This window comes from Setaria viridis, chromosome 3 (assembly GCF_005286985.2).
Source record: "Setaria viridis chromosome 3, Setaria_viridis_v4.0, whole genome shotgun sequence".
Classification (NCBI taxonomy): domain Eukaryota; kingdom Viridiplantae; phylum Streptophyta; class Magnoliopsida; order Poales; family Poaceae; genus Setaria; species Setaria viridis.
In genome coordinates, this window is record NC_048265.2 from 13,411,352 (window position 1) to 13,434,324 (window position 22,973).

At 45.9% G+C, this 22,973-nt stretch overlaps 4 protein-coding genes, 1 non-coding gene and 1 pseudogene across 6 annotated transcripts; 4 read left to right on the forward strand and 2 right to left on the reverse strand.

The window, feature by feature from the left end:
- Positions 1-496: 496 nt before the first annotated feature.
- Positions 497-6,348, forward strand: LOC117848098 (protein PAT1 homolog 1). Of its 2 annotated transcripts, XM_034729411.2 has the most exons (5): positions 497-873; positions 1,068-1,231; positions 2,695-2,751; positions 3,202-3,271; positions 3,885-6,348. In XM_034729411.2, the coding sequence occupies exons 1-5, from the start codon at positions 801-803 to the stop codon at positions 5,960-5,962; spliced, it is 2,442 nt and encodes an 813-aa protein (XP_034585302.1). In that variant the 5' UTR covers positions 497-800; the 3' UTR covers positions 5,963-6,348. The 2 variants fall into 2 exon arrangements, with proteins under 2 accessions (XP_034585302.1, XP_034585303.1); XM_034729412.2 differs by lacking the exons at positions 497-873; positions 1,068-1,231 and adding an exon at positions 2,181-2,286.
- Positions 6,349-6,627: 279 nt separating this feature from the next.
- Positions 6,628-9,952, forward strand: LOC117848099 (lipoyl synthase 2, chloroplastic). The gene is made up of 7 exons (XM_034729414.2): positions 6,628-7,224; positions 7,358-7,539; positions 7,619-7,709; positions 7,796-7,953; positions 8,245-8,416; positions 8,532-8,642; positions 8,920-9,952. Exons 1-7 carry the CDS (start codon positions 6,916-6,918, stop codon positions 9,004-9,006), a joined length of 1,110 nt encoding a protein of 369 aa, XP_034585305.1. The 5' UTR covers positions 6,628-6,915; the 3' UTR covers positions 9,007-9,952.
- On the forward strand, positions 9,752-9,837 carry TRNAM-CAU (transfer RNA methionine (anticodon CAU)). The gene is given in 2 exon segments: positions 9,752-9,789; positions 9,802-9,837. It is a non-coding gene; the product is annotated as a tRNA-Met (tRNA).
- A 1,231-nt stretch (positions 9,953-11,183) lies between the features above and the next one.
- Positions 11,184-13,643, reverse strand: LOC117849059 (uncharacterized; annotated as a pseudogene).
- Positions 13,644-14,805: 1,162 nt separating this feature from the next.
- Positions 14,806-17,214, forward strand: LOC117850939 (tRNA (mnm(5)s(2)U34)-methyltransferase, chloroplastic). The gene is made up of 6 exons (XM_034732827.2): positions 14,806-15,077; positions 15,176-15,239; positions 15,777-15,972; positions 16,119-16,192; positions 16,336-16,491; positions 16,759-17,214. Exons 1-6 carry the CDS (start codon positions 14,897-14,899, stop codon positions 16,880-16,882), a joined length of 795 nt encoding a protein of 264 aa, XP_034588718.1. The 5' UTR covers positions 14,806-14,896; the 3' UTR covers positions 16,883-17,214.
- Positions 17,215-18,542: 1,328 nt separating this feature from the next.
- On the reverse strand, positions 18,543-22,547 carry LOC117848507 (calreticulin). The gene is made up of 14 exons (XM_034729938.2): positions 22,354-22,547; positions 21,342-21,449; positions 21,065-21,257; positions 20,722-20,980; positions 20,576-20,632; positions 20,319-20,366; positions 20,153-20,239; positions 20,010-20,067; positions 19,861-19,928; positions 19,683-19,778; positions 19,558-19,605; positions 19,053-19,094; positions 18,880-18,963; positions 18,543-18,782 (listed from the first exon to the last, which is right to left on the reverse strand). Exons 1-14 carry the CDS (start codon positions 22,454-22,456, stop codon positions 18,771-18,773), a joined length of 1,263 nt encoding a protein of 420 aa, XP_034585829.1. The 5' UTR covers positions 22,457-22,547; the 3' UTR covers positions 18,543-18,770.
- Between the last annotated feature and the right edge of the window lie 426 nt (positions 22,548-22,973).

Genomic DNA, 22,973 nt, shown 5'->3' on the forward strand with positions numbered 1-22,973 from the left:
GTGAGTGAGATGCTGGCACATTCACTTGTCGCTGAGGTGAGGTCATGATCATTTTTTTTTCTCCAAACAAAAACGGTCATGCCTAGGAGTATATGATTGCGATGGATGGGATACTTTTTGCACAATTTTAATTGCCCCGGTGTAAGTCACATTTGCCATCATGTTCACACGAGAGGGAGGCGGTGACTCAATGATGGAGAGCTTCTTAATCTTCCCAACCACCACAGAGCTTGGATCTCGAGACCCTAAATGCTAAAGAAGCCACATAAAAAGGCTCTCGTCCGAGAGAGAGAGAGAACGGCAGCAGGCAGAAAACAACACACCCAAAAGGGCCCACGAAGAAATGTAGGTAGAGTAACACGCAAGCCAAGACGGAGTCTTCTCCTTTACGACCCAAATAATCCACCAGCATTAGCGCTAATCAATCTGACCTCTCCACATAATCCTCGCGTTTCGCAGGCGTGCAAGTTTCCTCGAAAATCCTCATTGAATATTCCATCTTCCTTCCTAGCATAACATTTTTTCAGATTGGTCTATAAAAAGCTTACGATTTTCAGTTAACCTCTTTTCCCTGCCATAATTCCGGCCCCCTTTCTCGATTTTCTCAATTTCCTCTGGGTTTCCTTGGTTTTTAAGTCCGAAACAGAGAGAAGGGAAGGGAAGTAAGCAAGACTGAGCGGAGGCGAGCTGTGGCCCTCGCTCCTTCCTCTCTGCTCTCGTCAGATCCAAACCCCACGCGGGAACCCAAACCCTAGCGCACCGTTCGCGCCGCCGGGTGCTGCCGCGGGGGCGTCGAGGCGATGAGGGGCGTCAGGGCTGATGGCGGCGGCGGAGGAGGCGGAGGCGCCGCCGCGTCATCGTCTTCCACCGCAGGTGATCCTCCTTCGCGGGCTAATTTTAGCATGCTTCCGTTGGGATTTTGTCGAGTGCGGTTTTGATGGTGGCATCCTCGGGATTCTAGCGGTGGTTGTTGCTGGGTTGTTCATGGTGGGCTTGTCGCTTGGGAATTTGTTCGGGATGTTGGGCTCGATTAGCTAAATTCGCAGTTTTTCTCCCTTGTTCTGCAGAGAACTCGCGCTTCGATGCGGCGCAGTACTCCTTCTTCGGCAAGGCGCCCATGGAGGGGCCGGAGCTCGGCGGGTTCTTGGAGGATGGAGGCGTCGACGGCGATGGTAGCGGATTTGGTGGACATGATGATGGGGGCTACCAGTTCTCTTCTATGGGGGAAGAGGTGCTGCTCTCGGCACCTTCGTATCTGGCAAAGCTGGACTCATTATTTGTTATGGATTTTGTGCATTGCATGCTTCATAAAGGTTTGGTTTTGTTCGTGCTTGCTACTGTTGGATGAATAGTGGGAGTGACTTGAGCGGTATTTTCTACGATAGGAGTGGTAGCTTGTGATCTTGACATCCACAGTGGTAATGGATACTTTTGCACCAAGGGATCAGATCGTGCGGCCTAAGTTTCCTGTTTCAGGCCCAGTATTTGGTGGAATTGAGATTCATACCTGTAGGCTGTAGTAGTACTCTAGAAAGGCAAAGACATGTACCTGATACAATACATTTGAAAATGCTATTCCTAATTGTGTGCCCAAAGCATGCAATGCAATTTCTTCCTCCAAAATAGATAACTTTGGACATATATTTATGTGTGATAAGTAGATAAGAAATCCAGGGCTTTTCTTCTACTAACTAGTTTGGGCTTGTTTGAACATTATTGAAATACCTGAATAGCATCAGCTATGATGTTTTATGCCTGGATGAGGCAGTGGAGAAAAGCAGAAAGTATTTTTTATGATATTGTTTGTTTCTGAATTAGCCTTCTGCCTTTCTAACAGTCTAAGAGACCTAGCATTGTGTTTGATTTACTCCATAAATTTGTTGTTGTCCTGTTAAGCTATCTCCATTGCGAGAGTGATCAGGTAGGACACATTTGTTCATTGAGTTCCCTTCTGGAAAGGAGCCAAATGCTTTAGCTGCTGCCATTGTTTCTCATTCTTCAACTTCTGTCGCCGTAGAGTTCAGCGTTAAATTCAAGTTTGCAATATTAGACCTTGTATAAATGCTGTTACTCAAGCTTTATATTTCTTATTTCCATTGTGTTTAAGTTCTTGACTGCTGTAGTTACCTATTCTCTATACTGCAAATTCCCCTTTCAACAAATATGTTTAGTTATTGCTAGGGGCCACGGCTTGAGGTTGAAGTACACTTGGAATAGAAGGACTCCAATCAAACATAATGTAATCGGTTACCGTTGTGCATAGGTGGCATTCGGAGGTGTCGAGAGGTATACTGATCGTAGGAACTGTTCATGAGCAAAACTGCCCATGTTCTTGCTAAAGATTTCATCAGTGAATATAGTTTTGTAGCTGTAGCCTTGTAGCTGTTGTACTCGTCTGGATCTGGACAACAGCATGCTTTTGTGCAGTAAAAATGCAGTTAGATTGCTGTAATATAGTGTAGCACAATGATATGAAAGATTAGCTACCAAACTTTTAACACTAGTTTCGGAAGAGCCAAGGTTGTGCTACCAATTTTTTCCATAGGAAATTCTAATAATTAATTATTCATGAAATCCAGCCCTAGCTATTTGGTGCATTTGCTCCTTCCCTTCTCTCAGTTCCTTTTCCTGGTTTACTTCTATTCGTTCTATATATCATCATGGTCATTTTCCTGCCATTTGTCTTTCCTGCAGATTGATTGTATGAGTAACTTGTCTGAAATTGATGATCTCGCAAGCACTTTTGCAAAGGTTAGTGCCTTGTACCACTTACTTGATTGTGATCACTTCATTTTGTGTCTTCTGCTTCAAAATTCCCATACCTAAGCATAGAAGAAATCTTTGGTTCATATGATTTACTGTATCCATGGTAGTGAATTGTTTGACCGGCAGATGTTTGAAGCTTTCTTAAGGTTGTCATTTATTCACTCCAGTGCTTTTCTTTAATTCTTTTACTGCTATGTGCCTATGTCTATTCATATATACCGCAGTGCACAACCCATTTCATTTTTAGCCATGCACATAGAAGTGGTTAAGTTACAAAGTATTCTCAAATTCGTCTAGTTGCCTAAATTATGCTATGAATCGTGAAATTCTCTGTTCCTCTTCCTTAAAATTTACTTCTTTTTTAATTTCATTATGTGGTTGGCTTCATATACTTGTTTACAATAGTAACTTTTTTCATCTTATTCATATATTCAGTTGAACCGAAGTATTAGCGGAACAAGGAATCCTGGCGTTATTGGTGATAGGCGATCAATTTCTAGAGAAAGTAAGTAACGTTTCTGCCCTCTATTACCATGAAGCTTAACACCGCATATAAATGGAGGACAACGTTTAATTATTATTATTATTGAATATTTACTTTTGCACTGAGAACGATTTATTTACCTTGCTTTAGCTACACATCTTTGATATGCCATGATTTCATTTTGTATCTAGTTAATTATTTATTACATCTTGAACATCTTATATTCTTATTAGTCTAAAATAGCTCTGGACAATGTAAATATGTTACACTTGCTGTGGCACACTGAAGATTAGATATTATGCTGATGGGCAATCCAAAGTCATTCTTAGTTTGTCATAACACACTACACCTTTTGCAAATAACATGAGGAGAAAAAGGCACAAAATCTCTAGTTGGCCCTTGGTAAAAGAAAAAACAGAACTTCATTCATGCCCCAATGTGCCTCTAGCAAGTACTGGGGACTGACCACACCCCCTATCTTTGCCCCTCCAAAACCAACATCTCCCGCATGTTGCAAGTGCGGTCTCTGGAATCTCTGTTATCGATGTAATAATAATATATTGCCTTGTTGAGAAATGTCATTTTTTTCATATTTTTGGCAATATTCACTGACCTATATAATTTCTTCCTTCAGGTTCTTTGACTACTGACTGGGTTCAAGATGCAGACTTCCACAGTTGGGTAGACCAGGGTATGCTAGATGGTGATGAATTTCTGGACAGCAAACAGTGGTGCTCACAGCTGCAGTCTTCACCTCACTTTGGAGAGTCCAAACCACTGTCTCGCACGTCTTCGTATCCCGATCAACCACTACAGCACCGCTCAAGTGAACCTATTCTTCTACACAGATCTACTTCATTTACATCATATCCACCACCAGGTGGCAGCGCTGAGTTGCCTTATCCTGCTCAAGGTCTTACACGGCACGCGAGCATTCCATCACCTGGTGCTGGTCACCACATGGGTTCTCCAAGTTCGTCACTTTCTGGTTCTCCATATCATATGTCTGGCTTATCTCATGGACTGCCTTATGGACGAAGCACATCTTACACCGCTGCAGATCCATCAACAAACAGCCTCATGCAAAATGAGTGGCCAAACCAAGCTGGCCCACTCGCTTTTGATCACCTTAACCGGCGGCCCAGTTTATTGCAACCACAATTATCTCTTCCAAGTAGTTCAATGTCTTCATTGCTTTATTCTCAGCAGCATCAGAGATTACCACCAGTCCAGCCATCTTTTCAGAATTACCTAAACTTGCATCCTCACCTATTCTATCACCATCAATCTCCTGAGATAATGGGCAATTTTGATCATATTCCTAATGTGCCTTCACCCAGAGACAAAAGATCAAGGTCAGGAAGAGGAAAGCGCAGCATACGTTTACCTCAACAGCCTTCTGATGCAAGTAGCCAGCATAGTGAGAGTGTGGGGATAAAGTTCAGATCCAAGTACATGTCATCTGAAGAGATTGAAAACATCTTAAAAATGCAGCACTCTGCAAGTCACAGCAATGATCCTTACATCGATGACTACTACCACCAAGCTTGTAAAGCCAAAAGATCTGTAAATACTCAGAAGTCCAATTTCTGCCCCATGTCAATAAAGGACTTCCCCTCAAAGGCCCGCTCTGGTGGTGATCAGCATTCATATCTACAGGTTGATGCTAATGGAGGAGTTTCATTCTCTGCCATACGCAGACCTCGTCCTCTTCTTGAAGTTGATTTGCCTGGATCTGGTGATGGTTTGTATGATCATAAGTCATCCACGAGGCCACTGGAGAAAGAACCAATGGTTGCAGCTAGAATAACTGTTGAAGATTCTCTTCGTCTTCTTCTCGATGTTGATGATATTGATCGATTCTTACAGTCTAGCCAGCCCCAGGACAACAGTTTCCAACTGAGGCGAAGGCGACAGGTCCTCCTTGAAGGCTTAGCTGCATCCCTTCAGCTTGTTGACCCTTTTGGCCCCAACAAACCTGGCCACTCATCTGGATTAGCCCCCAAGGACGACCTAATTTTTCTTCGCATTGTTTCTCTCCCCAAAGGACGTAAGCTTTTGGCGCGCTATCTTCGACTTCTTGTCCCTGGAAGTGAGCTGACCCGGATAGTTTGTATGACGGTCTTCCGACACCTTAGGAGCTTGTTTGGGGGTTTGCCGACGGACTCTGGTGCTGCAGAAACAACCATTGGTCTTGCCAAGACTGTTTCCTCTTGTGTGCACCATATGGAACTAAGTGCTCTCAGTGCCTGCCTTGCTGCTGTTGTCTGTTCATCGCAGCAGCCGCCTCTCAGACCATTGGGTAGCTCTGCTGGTGATGGGGCTTCTCTGATCATCAAATCTGTACTGGATAGAGCAACTGATCTACTGGCAGATCCTCATTCTGCAGCAAACTACAGCAGATCAACACGTTCACTTTGGCAAGCATCATTTGATGCCTTCTTTGGACTGCTGACGAAATACTGTGACAGCAAGTATGAAAGTATTGTGCATAGGTTTGCCATGCACGGATCCAACTCTCTGGGTGGACCTGAAGCCACCAAAGCAGTTAGCAGGGAGATGCCTGTTGAGCTGCTGCGTGCGAGTCTTCCTCACACTAATGAACAGCATCGCCAGACACTGCTAGATTTTGCTCGTAAATCTACGCATGTCTCTGGTTTCAGCCCTAATGCTAGCCGTGGACATATCAATTCTGAATCAGTTCCAGGTTAGCACCATTGAAGAGACCCCAAGGCTGTCGGTTAAATTATATGTGCAGTTTGTCTTCAGATGGTATATCTGGAGATGTGCTTGTGACCTCATCGTAAGCTGCGAGCTTGGAGAAGTTCCATTGGCTCAGTGAAGTTAGGCATTCAGGATGTGACCATGTGTAGGTTCGAGATTATATTTATATGCTGAAAAACCTCCTTTATGTAGGCCTATCACCTCCCTGATGGTTATGATAGATTATGCATGTATGTATCCTGTTGTAACTGTGTAGTGGTGAACTGGACATCTGTGGAGGTAACCTAATTGACTTATTTTCTCCCAATGAAGACAAAGGTGGGTGGATGGCAACAGCATATTATACCACCGTGCCCCCTACTTGTTTCTGGTGATGTTTGCTTCAACTGGGGATGTGTCCAAGGCAGGAGTGATATGCTACAGTTTGTATCTACTGTTCCCGGCTCTCTATCTATATGAATTGTAATAAGCTTCTTATGATTAGTCTAGCGATTGGTTACTGCGCTTCATTTCTGAGGGCATTTTTCTGGGTTCATTCATGTCTTTATGCACATTACCCTTGTTTATATAGAATAAGGTTGTAAATATTGATGTTTGTCAGAGGCAGACCGGCAGGTTTGGGTTGCGTGCATCAAGAAAATTGCGAAAAGTATTGTTCTACTCTACTAGTCAAGGTTTACAGGATGCTTTGCCTTCATATGGTCAACAAGTCAACAGTTAACAAGACTCCCGCGAGTTATCATCGCCGTCTTCTCGCAGAAGTCCCCATCCTGCCCTTCTCCTCCAGTCTTCCTCTGTCTTCACGCAGCCCGCGGACTCCGGCAAGGGTAAAACCGTAAGAACCAGCTGCACTTCCACATCGAACCCATCGCCGGCGCGGCTCCTCACTACGCCGCGATGGCGCCCTAGGGTTAACCGCTCCGATTTCCCCGCCCGCCGCAATGCAGGGCTCGTTCGCGGCGAGGCCGTCACCTCCCTTGGTTCGCGTGCGCCCCGCGAGCCTGAGCTGCGTTCCTCCGCCCAGGTCGGCGGTGGTGGTGCGGTGCCAGGTGGACGGGGAAGCGGCGGGGAAGTCGGTGGGTTGGGCGCCTCCGGGGCCGTACACGGGGCGGGACCCGGACGTGAAGAAGCCGGCGTGGCTGCGGCAGCGGGCGCCGCAGGGGGAGAAGTACGCGAGACTGAGGGAGTCGCTCGGCGAGCTCAAGCTCAACACCGTCTGCGTCGAGGCCCAGTGCCCCAACATCGGAGAGGTAGGACAGAACCAAGCATGCGTCGCTAAATGTGGGATTAACATTCGATGCATTGTATACTGTTTGTGTTGCCTGATGCGGGGTGCAGTTGTGGATTTTGGTGTGGTTTCGTTATGATGGTGATGGTGTGCAGTGTTGGAATGGAGGTGGCGGTGCCGGCGGGGAAGGGGATGGCATCGCGACCGCGACAATCATGCTCCTCGGTGATACCTGTACCCGGGGTTGTCGATTCTGCGCTGTGAAAACTAGCAACAAGCCTCCACCGCCGGACGCCCTGGAGCCTCTGAAGACAGCCATGGCTGTGGCTAGTTGGGGGTATGATCCCTGACCATTATTAACATGTTAAGATGAAACTTGATGCTACGAATTGCCTGATAAGAAAAGTCCTCTGCAGAGTAGACTATGTTGTGCTGACAAATGTTGATAGAGATGACCTTCCTGATGGTGGAAGTGGCCATTTTGCTCAAACAGTCAGTGCTCTCAAGGTTTGTAACTTATTTGTAGTGTAGTTCAGTAAAATGGTGATTACGGTAAATATACCATGCTCAGGATCTTTTTGGGCTTTGTTCAGGAGTTGAAACCTGGGATATTGGTGGAGTGCCTGACTTCAGATTTTCGGGGTGACATGGAGGCTGTCTCATCTTTAGCAAACTCTGGTCTAGATGTATATGCGCACAACATTGAAACGGTGAAGAGTCTGCAGAGAATAGTTAGAGATCCCCGAGCAGGGTAATGCTCTTCTTGATTTCATTCATCACACAGGATTTCTCCAGTTCCTACTGTTTACGGAATCTAGAGTACAATTTTGTCAACGTGTATACGGTATACCTAGTGATTGTGACACCCATTTTTACAATCTTAAGTTTTACAATACCAACCATGGATATCTGCAATTGCTAATTTTGAAAAACTGAAGTCGAATGATAATTATAGAGAAACCGTATTATATAGTCTCAGCGAATAATTGCAGTGGCATTTGTCTAAGTTTGCTCGCTTATACCTGGTTTCTTGTCCCCACAGATATGATCAGAGTTTAGCTGTTCTGAAACATGCTAAGACTAGCAAAGTGGGCATGGTAACAAAGTCCTCTATCATGCTTGGTCTAGGAGAGACAGATGAGGAGGTGAAGCAAACCATGGCAGACTTGAGGGCTGTTGATGTTGATATTCTGACCCTGGGACAATATTTACAGGTTTGAGCTTCATCCACTCTAATAACATTTTTCCCTTTCTGCATTCCCCCAGTTTCCCAGCCTTTCTTGTCATAACACTATAGAGTATAGACTGAAAGCATCCTGAAATTTACAGCCAACAGAAAGACACTTGACAGTTAGAGAGTACGTGACTCCTGAGAAGTTTGATTTCTGGAAGGAGTACGGAGAAACTTTAGGTTTTCTCTATGTGGCTAGTGGACCTCTGGTAAGCATTACATACTCTTGCTGCTTTTGAATAATGTCATCCTAGAAAATAAACACTGTGCTTTCTAAAAAGATTGGGGATTTTTTTTTACCAATGTTCCTTGCAGCATAGGAAGGGATAATGCTTGAACTTGCATTAGAGCATTCATTGAATCATATCTAGGAAAGGCTTAACCCACTGCTGGTTGTCCAACTTGTTGGCAGGATAACATGGCATTTCGTGCTTCTGCTATTGCTATTCAGTAGCACTTACTTTTGTACTTGTTGGATGTTTCCAGGTTCGGTCATCATATCGTGCAGGAGAGCTCTTTGTCCAGAATTTAGTCAGACGTAAAAAGGAAAAGCTTGCATCTATTGCAGCTTAGCCAGCTACCTTCAGGCTGCTTCTGTTCTTCGATCATATTCCCATACTCAAGATTGTACTATAGTATGGTCTGCAGAAAGGCCGGTGATGCAATAACCCTTCAATTATCTAAGTTATATGACGTTGGCATTTGGCAGGATAGACTCGTCACACTGATCTTCCTGCAACTCCTTGTGTTACTCCGGCTGCTTAAGGCTGAGATTGCCAAAATTTTGATTTGTATCATTTGCTTAGGCAGATGTGTATGAAACTGTTACCAGATGATGAGAATCAATTAGTGTTTTCTTGGCCTAAAAGGAGTATCATTTTTCTTATTTTCTGCATTTCTCCGATTGTACTGTTTTATCCAAAAATAAAATGAAATGGACGGTGCTTCATCCAAATTTAAACGTGTTTATTGAGTACATCAATGTTCTGATCAAGCTGTAGAATACGCACGCAAGTGTAATTGCGACTCCTTCCAGCGGAAAGCTGCAAGGACGTGCCAACGTGTACTCCCTCCGTTTGTCGTTTTGGCCTACGTTTGTTTCCTCACCGAGAAGAGCCAGAAGCCTAGCCTTCTTTAACAATCTGATGAAGCAAAAAGGCCAGGAGTCGGGGACGGACCATTTTGAGTCCGTCTGATTAGTGAATCTGGGCTTTGGCGCAATATCGCGATTGAACCCCCTCACCCCCGTGTCTGGAATTTGGGCGCTGACGGTCCTGTGATATGCTATTTATCTTTTCATTTGCACAGCTTTCACAACGGGGTGGTGGCGCAGTTGGCTAGCGCGTAGGTCTCATAGCTTGTTGAGTGATCCTGAGGTCGAGAGTTCGAGCCTCTCTCACCCCAAAATAAGTTTGGTCCAAGTGATGATGAAAATGCTCCGTGACACATGGGTCGTCACTATTTAGTCATCTTCATAGATGAAATTGAGCTCCTCTGAGCTTTCGCCAAACCTTTTTTTTTTGTACTTGTGACTGTATTCATTTTATTTTGTTGCTGCAATGAAACTGGTAAAAAAGCTATATCCGACGTGTCGTGGTAGAATGGATGAAAGAGTGATTCAATGGCCACTTGGTTTTTGCGTTAAGCTTGTCTTACCTTCCAGGAGGAGATAGAACAGTGATCACAGTCGCACTGTACCTTGGACAACTGAGCTACCGTTGAAAGCTGCTAGTACCAGTAGAATTCTCAGATGTGTTCTTTCCGGGGGACTCATGAGTGTGTGTTCTATGTTGGGGATTCAGATGGAAGGTGGACACACATTTGGAGGGAACGAAATCCAAAGGTGGCGAAAACTAACGGTCTACCGCAAAAGAAGGAGGCAATGCCAAGTGTTAATGCTCATCAGGATCTAGCGGGAAAGGGCCGGAGGCCAGGAGCTCCGCACCATACGCACGGACCACCGACCACGGTACCTGCTCACGAATCACGATCGGAACCGCTCCAAGTCGCTAGCGCATGGCCGAAGAGGGGGAGGGAACGGTCACCGCCTCACCGGCGGGTCTCGTACGTCGTTGCCCACAGCCCCGCCGTCGTGTCTCTCGTCTCCTACCGGCCCTTTGCGTTTCAGCAAAGAGGGTGCCTTGTTGTTATCTGCTGTAGCGAATTAACTGGGTTGATATACAGTACCTTGTTTTTTTGCTTCCATCTACGAACAAACTTATTGATTCGTGCCGCTCCGTTATTCCCTAAACTGGGCGTGAAGGCAAAATATCACGCTAAACTAAGGACCAATGTTTGCTTCGAAAATGAAATAAATCTAGTGTCTTCACACATGTTGAACTTTAGTCTAGTGTCTTCACACATGTTGAACTTCAGCTTAGCAGGTGCCAGAGCATCTCCAGCAGTCTTCTAATAATCCTTTTCCAATAACTCAAATAACTCATATTGGGAGATGTCCCAATACCAGTTTTAGGATTATTGGGGGAGTTATTTTTGCAGTCTCCCAATAAACTTTCCCCAATAATCTATTATTTTTTATTTTTCTATGAACATGCACGTGAACACTATGAATACTTCATTTTGACATCCAAATGATTAAAAAAATATGTCAACATTTCACGTAAGTGATCAACATTTCAAGTCTATAAATTCGAAATTTAAATTCAAATTCAAATTCAAATTCAAAACATAACATGGCCCAAGTACATCCAATAGCCTAAATAAAACATGGATAAATTAAATACAGAGCATCACACACTCCCCTGGAGCTGCCACAAATGCTCAACAAGGTCATTGCGAAGTTGTTCATGCGCCGCTGGATCTTCGATCTGCTCACGCATCTCGAGAAATTTCTTGATTCGGTCTTTATCCTTTTGAGGCTCAATACGCGCCACATAGTTCCCCTCAGTATCATAGTTGAAGTCTTCCGTTTGATCTCGCTCGTCCTCTATTATAATGTTGTGCAAGATCACACATGCTGTCATGATGCGCCATAGAGTCTTCTTGTCCCAAAATCGAGCAGGTCCAGCCACAATTGCAAACTGAGATTGTAAGACCCCGAATGCCCGCTCAACATCCTTCCGACATGCTTCCTGGCACTTGGTAAAGTGAACATTCTTGTTACCTTTGAGAGTTCTATATTGACTTCACGAAGGTAGCCCATGAAGGATATATACCATCAGCCAAATAGCAACCCATTGTGTACTGTCGATGGTTGATTTCAAAGTTTACAGGTGGTGCCTCTCCTCTTGCAAGTCTAGAAAATAAAAGATCTCTGCAAGACATTGAGATCATTGTGAGACCCAGGCATCCTGAAGTATACGTGCCAAATACATAAATCATTTGATGCAACAGCTTCCAAAATGATTGTTGGATCATGACAATGCCCAGTGAACTGTCCGAGCCATGCTGCAGGGCAATTTTTCCATCTCCGATGCATGCAATCGATGCATCCAAGCCTCGAAAACCTTTTGAATCACCCGTCTGCATCAACCTAGCTGTGTCCTCTGCATTTGGCTCTCGCAGGTACTGCTCTCCAAATATCTCACAGATTTAACAAATTTCTTCAAGCTCTTTATGACAGTGCTCTCAGCAATGTGAATCCAATCATCAATAACATCAGCTGGGCAACCATACGCGAGCATGCGTACGGACGCGGCAATCTTCTTTAGAGCACTGTGACCTAGTTCACCACTTGCATTCCTTTTCTGCACAAAGTATGAACAATGAGCTTCCACAGCATTTGCAATGCGTATGAACAGATCCCTCGACATCCTAAACCGACGCCTGAAAGTTCTTGGGCCAAATACTGGGGCATCTACAAAGTAATCCTCCATAAGCTTAACATGGCCAGCTTGCTTCTTTCGACGAACCACTGCTCGACCCATCACAGAACCACCATGCTTCTTCGGCCGATTGCTCTCAATGTCAACAAGCATAGCCGTCACAAAGTCGAAGTCATCGTCGTCATCTGATGAGAACAGCTCCACAAGCGATGTCATCTGCAAAATTGTAACATTCATAAACAAACAATTAAGAAACAAAAAGATAGAGCTGAAGCTCCGGCCAGAGGAAAGCAACCAATTGATCAAAGATGATAAGCATCTCTCCCTGGTCATTAGGCCCTAAGGTTTGATGCTTTACAATCATACTATAGAAAGATATATTTATCTCCTCCAAGCAACCTCACCCAACATGTGATGATATAGATAACTAAAATACGCAAACAGATGCAAATGCCTCTTATTCGTTTGCTGATTTTTCGAGATAAAAATTGACATCGTGTGCTCAAATTCAAAAGCCACTAAGCAATGCTCACGATGTCAGGTTGATCCGGGGAAGAGGACAAACCAAAGATTAAACTAAATTAAACCAAACCGAGTCGCATCCGGTAAGCACTCGATTGCTACCAGCTAGCAGCGGTAGGGGAAACACGATCTGATCAGCTCATATTAAAATTGATCAACAGCGTGCAACTCACCAGACAATCACGTCCATATCTTGGCCCCAGGCGGGCGGCACAAGACCAGCTGGTGCCCACGCTGCTCGCCGGCCGCGGCGAGGGCCGCTGCTTCCTGAAACGGAGAGCTCTGAACAGTGGCGACTTTACCGGCGGAGGTGCCCGTCTAATGGGAACGGCCAGCAGCAACCCCTATGCGGCGGCAGGAGCCAGGCGGCGGCGCAGACTCGATACGCGGGAGAAGATAGAGCGGAAAAAAATAGTGCGGGACGGAAAACTGTCGTTTCGGGAGGGCTTGTTTGGTTATGGTTGCTTATTTATAAGTTGCTTATTTGCTTATTGTAGTTGCTTATTTATAAGTCTAGGTGTTTGGTTTGGGTTGCTTATTTGCAATAAATGAGATTGCTATTGACACATTTGCTCCTGCCATCCAATTTCCCACTACCCCTAGTAATTACCAGCTCCTAGTCCTTGGCTGGCGCCAGAAGAAGCGGGCCGCTAGCGCGAGCGGCGGGCGGGAGGCGCGGAGGCGGGTGGGCGGCGGCGGCGGCGGGGCGCGAGCGGCCGGCGGCGCGCGGAGCAGGCACGCCCACCGGCCCTGCTCCATCATGTCCGCCACCGTAGCGTCGTCGTCGGCCGCCCTGCCGCAGTCGTCCTCGTCGGCGGCGAGCGCCATGCTGCCTCCGTGCCCTTGCGAGACGCCGGCCGGCGGCGGCGACGAAACAGTAGGCCTGGATGATGGATCGTACATCGTGAAGACATCGTGCCGTCAGTCGGCCCCCTCCCCTGTATTTCCTTTGGAACTCTAGTCTGAACTGCATATGGCTCGAGATGTTTGCACCAACAACGAGTTCATTCTTTCATTTGTGATTCTACTACTGGAGTATCAACTTCCTGCTATTTTCCCGTCACAAGCTCCATTAGCGACTGGAGCAAGCTAAGGCAGGCCGCTGGTCTGTCCGGTGCCCAAGGGGAGACGCACTCGAGGGAGCAGTGGTTTGGTGGCCCGCCGCCGTCGCCGGCCCGTGGTTGGTGCTATGCAGCGTGACGGCGGAGGCGGGCGGGCGGGCGGCGGGCGGCGGGCGGCGCGGAGGCGGGCGGGCGGCGGCGGGGCGCGAGCGGGAGCGGCGGGCCACGGCGCGGCGTGGAGGCGGCCGGCGGCGGGCGCAGCGGTGGCGGCGGGCGGAACCGGCGATCTGAGTGGTGACGGGATAGAGGAGAGAGAAAGGGGAGAGAGAGGAGAGAGAATGAGGGTAGGAGGTGTAAAAGTGCCCCATAAGCAACCATAAGCAACTCAAAAGTTGCTTATTTGCTTATGCATAAGCAACTTATAAGCAAGTTTATAAGCAAGAGTGTTTAGGTTATAAGCAACTTATTTGCTTATTTTTAAGTTGCTTATGAATAAGCAAGCATAACCAAACAGGCTCTAACTCTATTTGGCGAGAGTTAGGAGGAGATATTGGGACAAGCTAAAAAATATTAGGAAAAGGGAAAACTATTGGAGAGAACTTTTCTCCCCCACTAGTAGTAGTTTTCTGAGGGAAGGGAGACTGGAGACGCTCGCAAAACTTGACCCAACGACTTGGCAGCCATTGGGCGCAACCCGAAGCAGTCTACAAGAGTTGTATAAATTTTCATTTTGCGCAACGTAACAACAGGGTAGTGGCGCAGTTGGTTAGCGCGTAGGTGAGTTATCCTGAGGGGGATCGAGAGTTCTAGTCTCTCTTACCCCAAATAAATTTGACGAAGCCATGATGAAATGCCCTGTGACACATGGGTCGTCACGATGTTGCATCTTCCGAGATGATGCCGGGCACCTCTGAGCTTTGTCGTACTTTTTTTTTTACCCTTTTTCCTTTTCTTATTTTCCATTTCTTATAATCCCATCCCGACAAATCTGGTCCGTTAATGTCTGATCCAGCAGCCACTTCCAATCGCGGAGCTCGTCGCCAAAATCCGCCCACGGGTCACAAGCCTCCGCCGCAGTCGCCACTGCTCGCAACGATGCCGCCGCCGCCGAACCCTGGCTTCCTCCTCCTCCGCTCCCAAACCCTAACTCCTCGCTTCCGGCGAAGCCCCAGCTGCGACCCACTCCTTTGCCGGCCCAGGCGGTGCCTCTCCGCGCGCGCCTCCGCCGCACAACTGTCCGCCGCGGGCGTCGCGACGGCGCAGCAACCTGAGCTTGGTTAGTTTTTAGTTTCTCTTTCTCTTCTGATGCTTTTGTTTTCACTTCGGCTTTGGTCGGTGAATTCGCTGTAACTGTAGAGTGCGTTTTCGTTGCAGGGGTGGAGGATGCGGTGGTGGGCTTCGTCACCGGCAAGAGGAGGGCCACCGAAGTAGCCCACGCGTAGGTACTAGGCCTGCCACTGGGTATCCATCACCACTCCCCAAATCCACACCCATTTCAAATGGGGATGGTATGGGTACAAAATTATATACCCATTAGAAATAGGAATTAGAAATAGGGAGGAGAGGGCATGGGGAGGGTACAATTTATTCATCGGATACGTGTGTATGTAGCACAAAGTTAATTATCCATTGGATATGGATGTGATTAGGGAGGGTAAGGAGTGGATAATAATTATATAGATTTGGGTGTGAACAAGAGTGGGTTTGTCCATACCCTCCCCAGTGGCAGGCCTAGTAGGTACTAGTCCCCATTGTTGATTAGATGTGTATGCTGTAAACTTCTATCCAACGCTGAAACATCATGGAATATTTTCTGAAGCTAGCCTTGCACTCCAATTTTAGCCTTATGTACTACTGAGAGCTGTGGAAGGAGATCTACTCCATTGCCCACAGTATAGAAATCAAGCGAGATGCGTAAAAGAAACTATCTCCATGTTTCTCCAGTAGCTAATTTTGTGTGTGTTTTTATGGTTAGGGTGTGGAGAAGTATTGTTCGGAAAGGGGATACAGTGGTTGATGCCACATGCGGGAATGGCAACGACACGCTTGCTTTGCTTAAGATGGTGGCTGATGAAAGAGCGCAGGGGTGTGTGTATGGGATGGACATTCAAGATTCGGCAATAGAGAGCACTTCCTCTTTTCTGAAAATGGCTGTGGATGATGACCATCAGGTGTGCATTTCAAGTAACTGCAGAAAACATGAACTCTGTTGCAACTTTCCTCTGGAAGAAACAAAAAAGGGCATTCAGTTTTGACCTTAATATTTAGAATCAGATATTTCTGTACTTGTTGTGATTATGTTTCTTTTCTGTGGCAGCGGGAACTAGTAAAGCTATTTCCGATATGTCATAGTAGAATGGAGGAAATTGTTCCCAAAGATGCTCCTGTCAGGTGATCAAGGCCCTTCTATATTCATTTATATTTGAATGTTTCAACCTGTTTAGCGCTATAACTCAACAAAACAGTTTCCTGAATATGCCAGTCTGTAATTACAATCATAGACATGCTGATTCACTGTGGCACATTTGTTCTAGGCTTGTAGCTTTCAATTTGGGCTACCTTCCAGGAGGAGATAAAACGCTAATCACAGTACCTAGGACAACTGAGCTAGCATTGCAAGCTGCCAGCAGAATTCTCAGTTCTGGGGGACTAATAAGTGTTCTTGTCTACATCGGGCATCCAGGTGGAAGGTAAACACCAATTGCAAAAAAAGTGCCCATCTACTGTAATCTTGTTCTCTTATTACTGGTCGCAAAACATTTACAAGTATAACTATTCACAGCTCTAGACTCTGGAAGCAACGGATTTTTTGATTGACAATAAATAAACAAAAAATATTTGCTGTTAGTTCTGCATGAATTTGACTTCCCGGCACAATCTGCTTGTTTAATGGAACACTGAATTCTGATCAAACATCACCTAATAGTTAGCTTATCATTTTTTTCTCTGATCCCTAGGGATGAACTCGATGTTGTTGAATCATTTGCGTCAAGCCTTCCGCTTGATACCTGGGCGAGCTGCAAACTTCAAATGGTCAATAGGCCAGTTGCTCCAGTACTCATTCTTCTGAACAAAAAGTGATCACAGTTTCAATAGAGCAGCACAATGTTGGGACTTGGGCATTGTGGGTGACCAGCACTCAGCATTTCGCAGTGACCACACTTGCCAATGGAGCTCAGTACTACAACGTACCAAGGATTCAAATTTTAAGCTGGCATTGGTCGCATTTTGGTTGAGTCTGCTACATGGGGTGCACTGCTTGGCATTTGCACAAGCTTTGAGTGCAACTGCAGTGTGCTTTGTGCATAATTTTAATATCCCTCCTTATTTGTGCTGTCCTTTTCATAACTTGTAGAATTCTCCACTTGGTTGGCATTACAATTTACTTATAGCGGCAAGGGGTGCTTCTTAAATGTGTTAATGGGCTCCAGACAAATTTCCATAGCATTTGCTGCTGAAGCCATGTGTTCTTAAACATGAGTAGATGATTCCACCATAGACTAAATTCAAACTGCATTTACCATGTATATAGCAACCTGACTCCAACTCCAGCATTGGGCCAGTGCTTTAAAAAAGAGCGCTATCTCTGGCATGATAAACTCGACTCTTCCAACAAGAACATGAACAATTCTCATACGTACACTAAAAAATCATGCATTCCTGTGCCATACTAGATATTCCGTTCCGCCCATTATTACTTAATCTACTGTGCATGAAAGCATGTATTTAGGGCAACATGGAGGTTGAAGGTTGCAAGCTGCTAAGGAGTCGATGATCCATGCGCTGCTCATAACTTTGCCGCCAGAAGCTCAGGTCAAAGCCTGAGCATTAGCTTGGCTACGACTACCATCGACACCATCAGAGGATTTTGGTTTCACCTTGTCTTATTCTTGATGCTGCAGACGACGAGGATGAGGGAGCTGTAGTTGAGCAACTTCTGCTGGTCTCTTTGAGGCAGGCTTTCTCTGCAGGATAGTTCCTCCGGCCGCAACCTCACATAACAAGGGCACACGATCTTATGTTGTTGACAACCAGATGGACATAAAATGCTTGGCGTATTAGAACCGATGTTCGATCCGCTTTGTTTACTTGTACCATCCAAGGGTTAAATGTTGGTGTATTCACTGCACCATCCCCTGCTATTCGACCGCTTTTATCCTTCCTTGGGAGGTTGTCGGGTGTTTCCTCGGAGGGATAGTTACTGTTCCCAAGCGGGAAAGTAGGGCGGCGATCGATTGTGCAACAAACGAGACAGTGAACCTGGAAGGCTGGAACACACTGCACAAGCCGCACTTCAGCAGCAGGGCAGCACGCCTGCGCCAGAGCCTGTTCTTTCACAGGCTTAACGACATGAAACATAAGTTCTGGGGCGTTTGGTTCCCTTACTTATTTTTAAGCAAGTGTCACATCAATATTTAGATACTAATTAGGAGTATTAAACGTAGACTATTTACAAAATCCATTACATAAGTGGAGGCTAAACAGCGAGACGAACCTATTAAGCCTAATTAATCCATCATTAGCAAATGTTTACTGTAGCAACACATTGTCAAATCATGAACTAATTAGGCTTAATAGATTCGCCGTTTAGCCTCCACTTATGTAATGGATTTTGTAAATAGTCTACGTTTAATACTCCTAATTAGTATCTAAACATTCGATGTGACGGGTGCTTAAAAATAAGCAAACTAAACCTCTGTCACTCGCGTGCTGTAGCGATTGTAAGAACGGAAGATAACAGTTGCGAGCAAAGATCTTCCTTGTTCAATACTATCAGTTTTTTTCCTGAGGAAAAATGAAAACTACAAAGCACTAACAACGGCCCAAATTGTCCCTCAGCTTCTTAGCGAATGTTTCTACACACGCGTCAAAGTTTCTGATCACGAAAAATGGGAACTTCATAATGGGAGAACTGATAAATCTTGGCCAACGGCTCCAAGGTCGGCGGCCACCTCTTCATCCTCTCCATCTAGAGCTCGTCCTGGAAATGGAATTCATTGCATAGTATGAGGACATAGATTGGCACATGGGGAATTGTTTGGTCAGAACTGAGGGATTTCAAATGGAGGGCAACTTACGTGCTTCTCATCATCAGAATCCTTGCCGTCCTCAGCATCGGAGTCAGCCTTGTCCTCGTCTGCCTTCTCATCATCTTCCTCATCCTGAGGTCAACATATGTAGAATTTAGATCAAGTAGAATGCCGAGGATAGTAAATGACCCAGGGAGAATTAAGATAGATGCAGTGCTTACCTCTAGGTCATCGTCCTCATCATCACCACCCTTGGCAGCTTCCTGTTGACAAGAGATTCACAATCAGTGACGAGCAAAATTTCATAATAACAAGCAAAAACATGGTTCAGAAAAAAAGACACTTCAGACATCCAAGATTTGCCATTCAAGTGTGTGATGGATACCAAGAAAAGTAAAGAACAGAGCCAGGTGCATCAATTGAACTCCCACTGTATAATTTACCATTGTTCGATTAGGGTTGATTGTAGGCACAGAATGACAACCGTAGTTTTATATTTTAAACTCACATTTGCTTAAGTTTATTTAAGCATAAATAATTTGGCTTGACCAGAGGCACTACCCATGGAAAACAGAAAGTTGACCGCCTATCATCAGAAAACTAGTCTCTAGTTCACCAAGGACCAGGATGCACGACAATGACAACACAACAACAAATATAACATAATGGACAATTACAAAGTTTGATACCCCTCAGTACAAAATGTTTTATGGTTTAGAAAATTACCTCCTCTTCCTTCTTTTTCTCAGCCTCATCAAAAGCAGCCTTCTCAGCCTGTCAATACTTATCATATTTAGTGCATGTTGATCAACAATAAGGTAGTGATAGGGGTTACAAAGAGAGAAACATACCTCCTTATGCTTGCCCCAGGTCTCCTCCGCAAATGTCTTGGCCAATGCAGGGTCATCGGTGATGATGATGTTGTCAAACAAAGTACCTGATTTAACCTGTAGATAGAAAATGCTGGCATAACTAATTGGGTTTGCCATTTTAACAACAGAAAGGAATCGCAGACTATCAGAAACCAACCTGCCACAGCTCAATGCCAATGTACTTGAGGCTGTCAAAAGCATAAATGTAGGGATCATCCTTGAAATCTGTGAAGCAAAAGAATCAGCATTCACATTTCACAAGCTGAACTAGTAGCAGGGAACAGGTTTAATTTCAGGAGAACATACCTGGGTTGTCAATCATAGGTGCCTTCCATTTGCCCTGGTAGTTGGGGTTCTTGATTTTCTGGCAAAAGAAAGAACTTACTGTCAGACATCAGAATACGCATTACTGATCATGTGTTTGTATGTAGGTGAAGGAACAGTCATACCTTTTGCTTCCATGGTCCCTTGTATTCTGGGTTGGGAATGGTAGGGGCGGTCCATTCACCATCTTCCTCATCATCCCAGTCCTCAGGCTGCAATGCCACATTTTAGATGTTTAAACCAACACTCATTCATTATATGACGTGCATACTAAATTGCCAGTTTAAGTACCTTCTTAGCATCAGGGTCAGGAATTTCCTTGGGAATGTCATCATAGCCCTGAAAGTAATGGAAAAAGGAAATGAGATATGCTAAGAAGAAGAAGAAGAACACAGCTTGTTTCTAACTGTAATTTTCAAAGGAATTTAAGAAACTAGTGGCTAAATCAAGAGCAAATAGCTCACCAGATAAATATCTTAATTATGGCCAGGTTAAACTTTTCACAAATAATTAACATATGTACGTAATACCAAAAAATGAAACACTACCTCTGGCTTCTTGTCCTCAGGGTCAGGAATGTACTCCTTGTCATCCCAGTCTTCGGGCTGCAATCATCAATACAGAACCTCTGTTATTTCTGAAGAAACACAGGCAAGGAAATTTTAAGAAAAAGCAACCAATATTATAGCTGTACCTTCTTAGCCTCTGGGTCCTTGATTTGCTTTGGAGGAAGAATATCCCAGTGCTCGTAGACGCTGCCAGTTTGCTTCTCTTCGTTGTCAATGAGAATGCTGTATGTCGCATCAGGACGGATGATCAAAGTGTACACATGAGTCAACTGATCAGTCTCACAAGGCACATCCTTCTTGATCAGGTGGTTCTTGCCATCCTTTGTCAGGATAGTGTGAACCTTCTTCGTGCTGTACCCACAGATATCTGGTCCAAACATAATGCTGCAGTACAGAAGTACCAAGTTAACTACATGATCAGATCCAATAGTAGGGAGAAAAGAGCACAAGAATAGAGTCAAATGTTACCTGTAAGGTGTGTCCCCACCAAATTTCTTCTGGTCGACATCACCGCTAAGCAACTTGACGTAACCACCACCGCAGTCCAGCTTCTGCTCGTGCTTCACTGAGAACTGCAGTACCAGGGTCTTATCCTTGTTGCTGAACTCAGGGTACTCCGCCGAAATGGCATAGAACCTGTAGTCCTCAGAGGTCTGGATACCTGCACCAAGAAACACAGTTCAGTATATAATAAACTGAAATCACTGATCTTCCTCTCTGAGGTGTCTAGGGATTGCGCATTCACCTTTATCCTCAGCATCTCCATTCCATTTCCCAGATGTGTGGTTCCATTCACCAGCCATGTTCTCATCCTTCTTCCATTCGGATTTCACCCACCGACTTTCCCAGCCATCTGAGCATAAACAGGATCCATTTAGACAGTGCAACATGCCAGGCATGGTGTATCATTCGCAGAACAAGTAAAATCAGCAAGCAAATGTTAAAAGAGTCCTGAGGTATCCGTTTATGATTATAACATTGACAAATGCAATGGATGTGCTAACCAATCCCATTGATGATCGCCTGATGGGACAAACTGAAACTGGTAAAGTACAGAACATGGACCTAATCAACAAAAAAGAATAACAGGATAACTCATCGTCAGGCCTAGATGCTACTGATATTCCCTAATCACTACCACATGCAAGTTCCAAAATCACACTATATTTCAGAACAAAAAGAGAAATGGAATATCTGATCCGCGTCCTAAGAGCAATTGAAGTCAACTTCACCACATTATCCGAATACAGCCTATCAAACGTCAGCACCTGCATATCAGAGATGAACAGCCAACAATTATCGAACAGAGAACCCGACTAGCATAACATTGCACAACCAGAAGATCCAAATCCAAACCAGGGAGTAATTAACGCGCTGTGCCATACCGAGATGACTGAACACTGAAAATAAATAAACGCCACTAGATCCCGGGAACAAATGCACTCCGATCAACAGAAAAACGACCGAATCCCCCAGATCGCAGCAATCTGGCATCCTCAAATGGGCAGGAAAATCCTAAACCCTAAACAATTCGACGGGAATGCCACCAGATCCCCGACGGCCACCACACTCGAGACAGCTAAACCCCCACTAAAACGCTTAAACCCTACGGATCCGAACAAATTAACACCAACCAGTTCACAGGCACTGCACTCATTGATCCACAGGACGTGTAGATCCAAGCCAAGTGGCTGGGCGCATCGCAACAAACCAGATCGCGCTGCCGCTACGAGGAGAGGTGGGTTCACGGGAATCACCTTCGAACTTCTCCTGGAAGAAGACCTCGCCGGCGACGGCGGCGACGGAGGCGAGCGCGAGCAGTGCCGCGACGGCGCACGAAGATCCCCTGCGGATCGCCATCCCCGGCGACGCCCGAGACGGGAACTCGCAGAAGCTTTCGATCCGATCTGACTTCTGAGACCCCCCCGCTCGTGTTCTACCGGTCGTCGCGAAGCGCGGGCGAGGGCTGCTTAATAGTAGTTGGAGCCCAGCCGGGGGGGGCGAGGGGAAGGGTTTCCGCTCACCCACCCGGTGGGGCTCACCGCGCGTAGGCGTCTCCCTGACGGCTGGGCCCGTAGGGGGTGAGCGTAAGGGCGGCTGCCGCCGTGGCGGGCGTGGGCCATGACGCCGGGCCAATGGGAGTCGAGGCTTCGGTGGCGGGCCAATGGGGGAGCGACGCGTGTAGAATTCGACGTGTCTACGCATTTCTTCCTCCCGCCGCGGCGGCCACATCACCACCGTTCCTTTAGGCCGGCCCGTCCTACCTGCCACGGGCCGCGCCGGCATCTCCGCCGACGGGCGCATCTTCGAAGCCTCTCGAAGTTCTAGGTTGCCACTGCGTCCTACTACTCCTACGCCTCTGTCCGGCCGCCCTGGC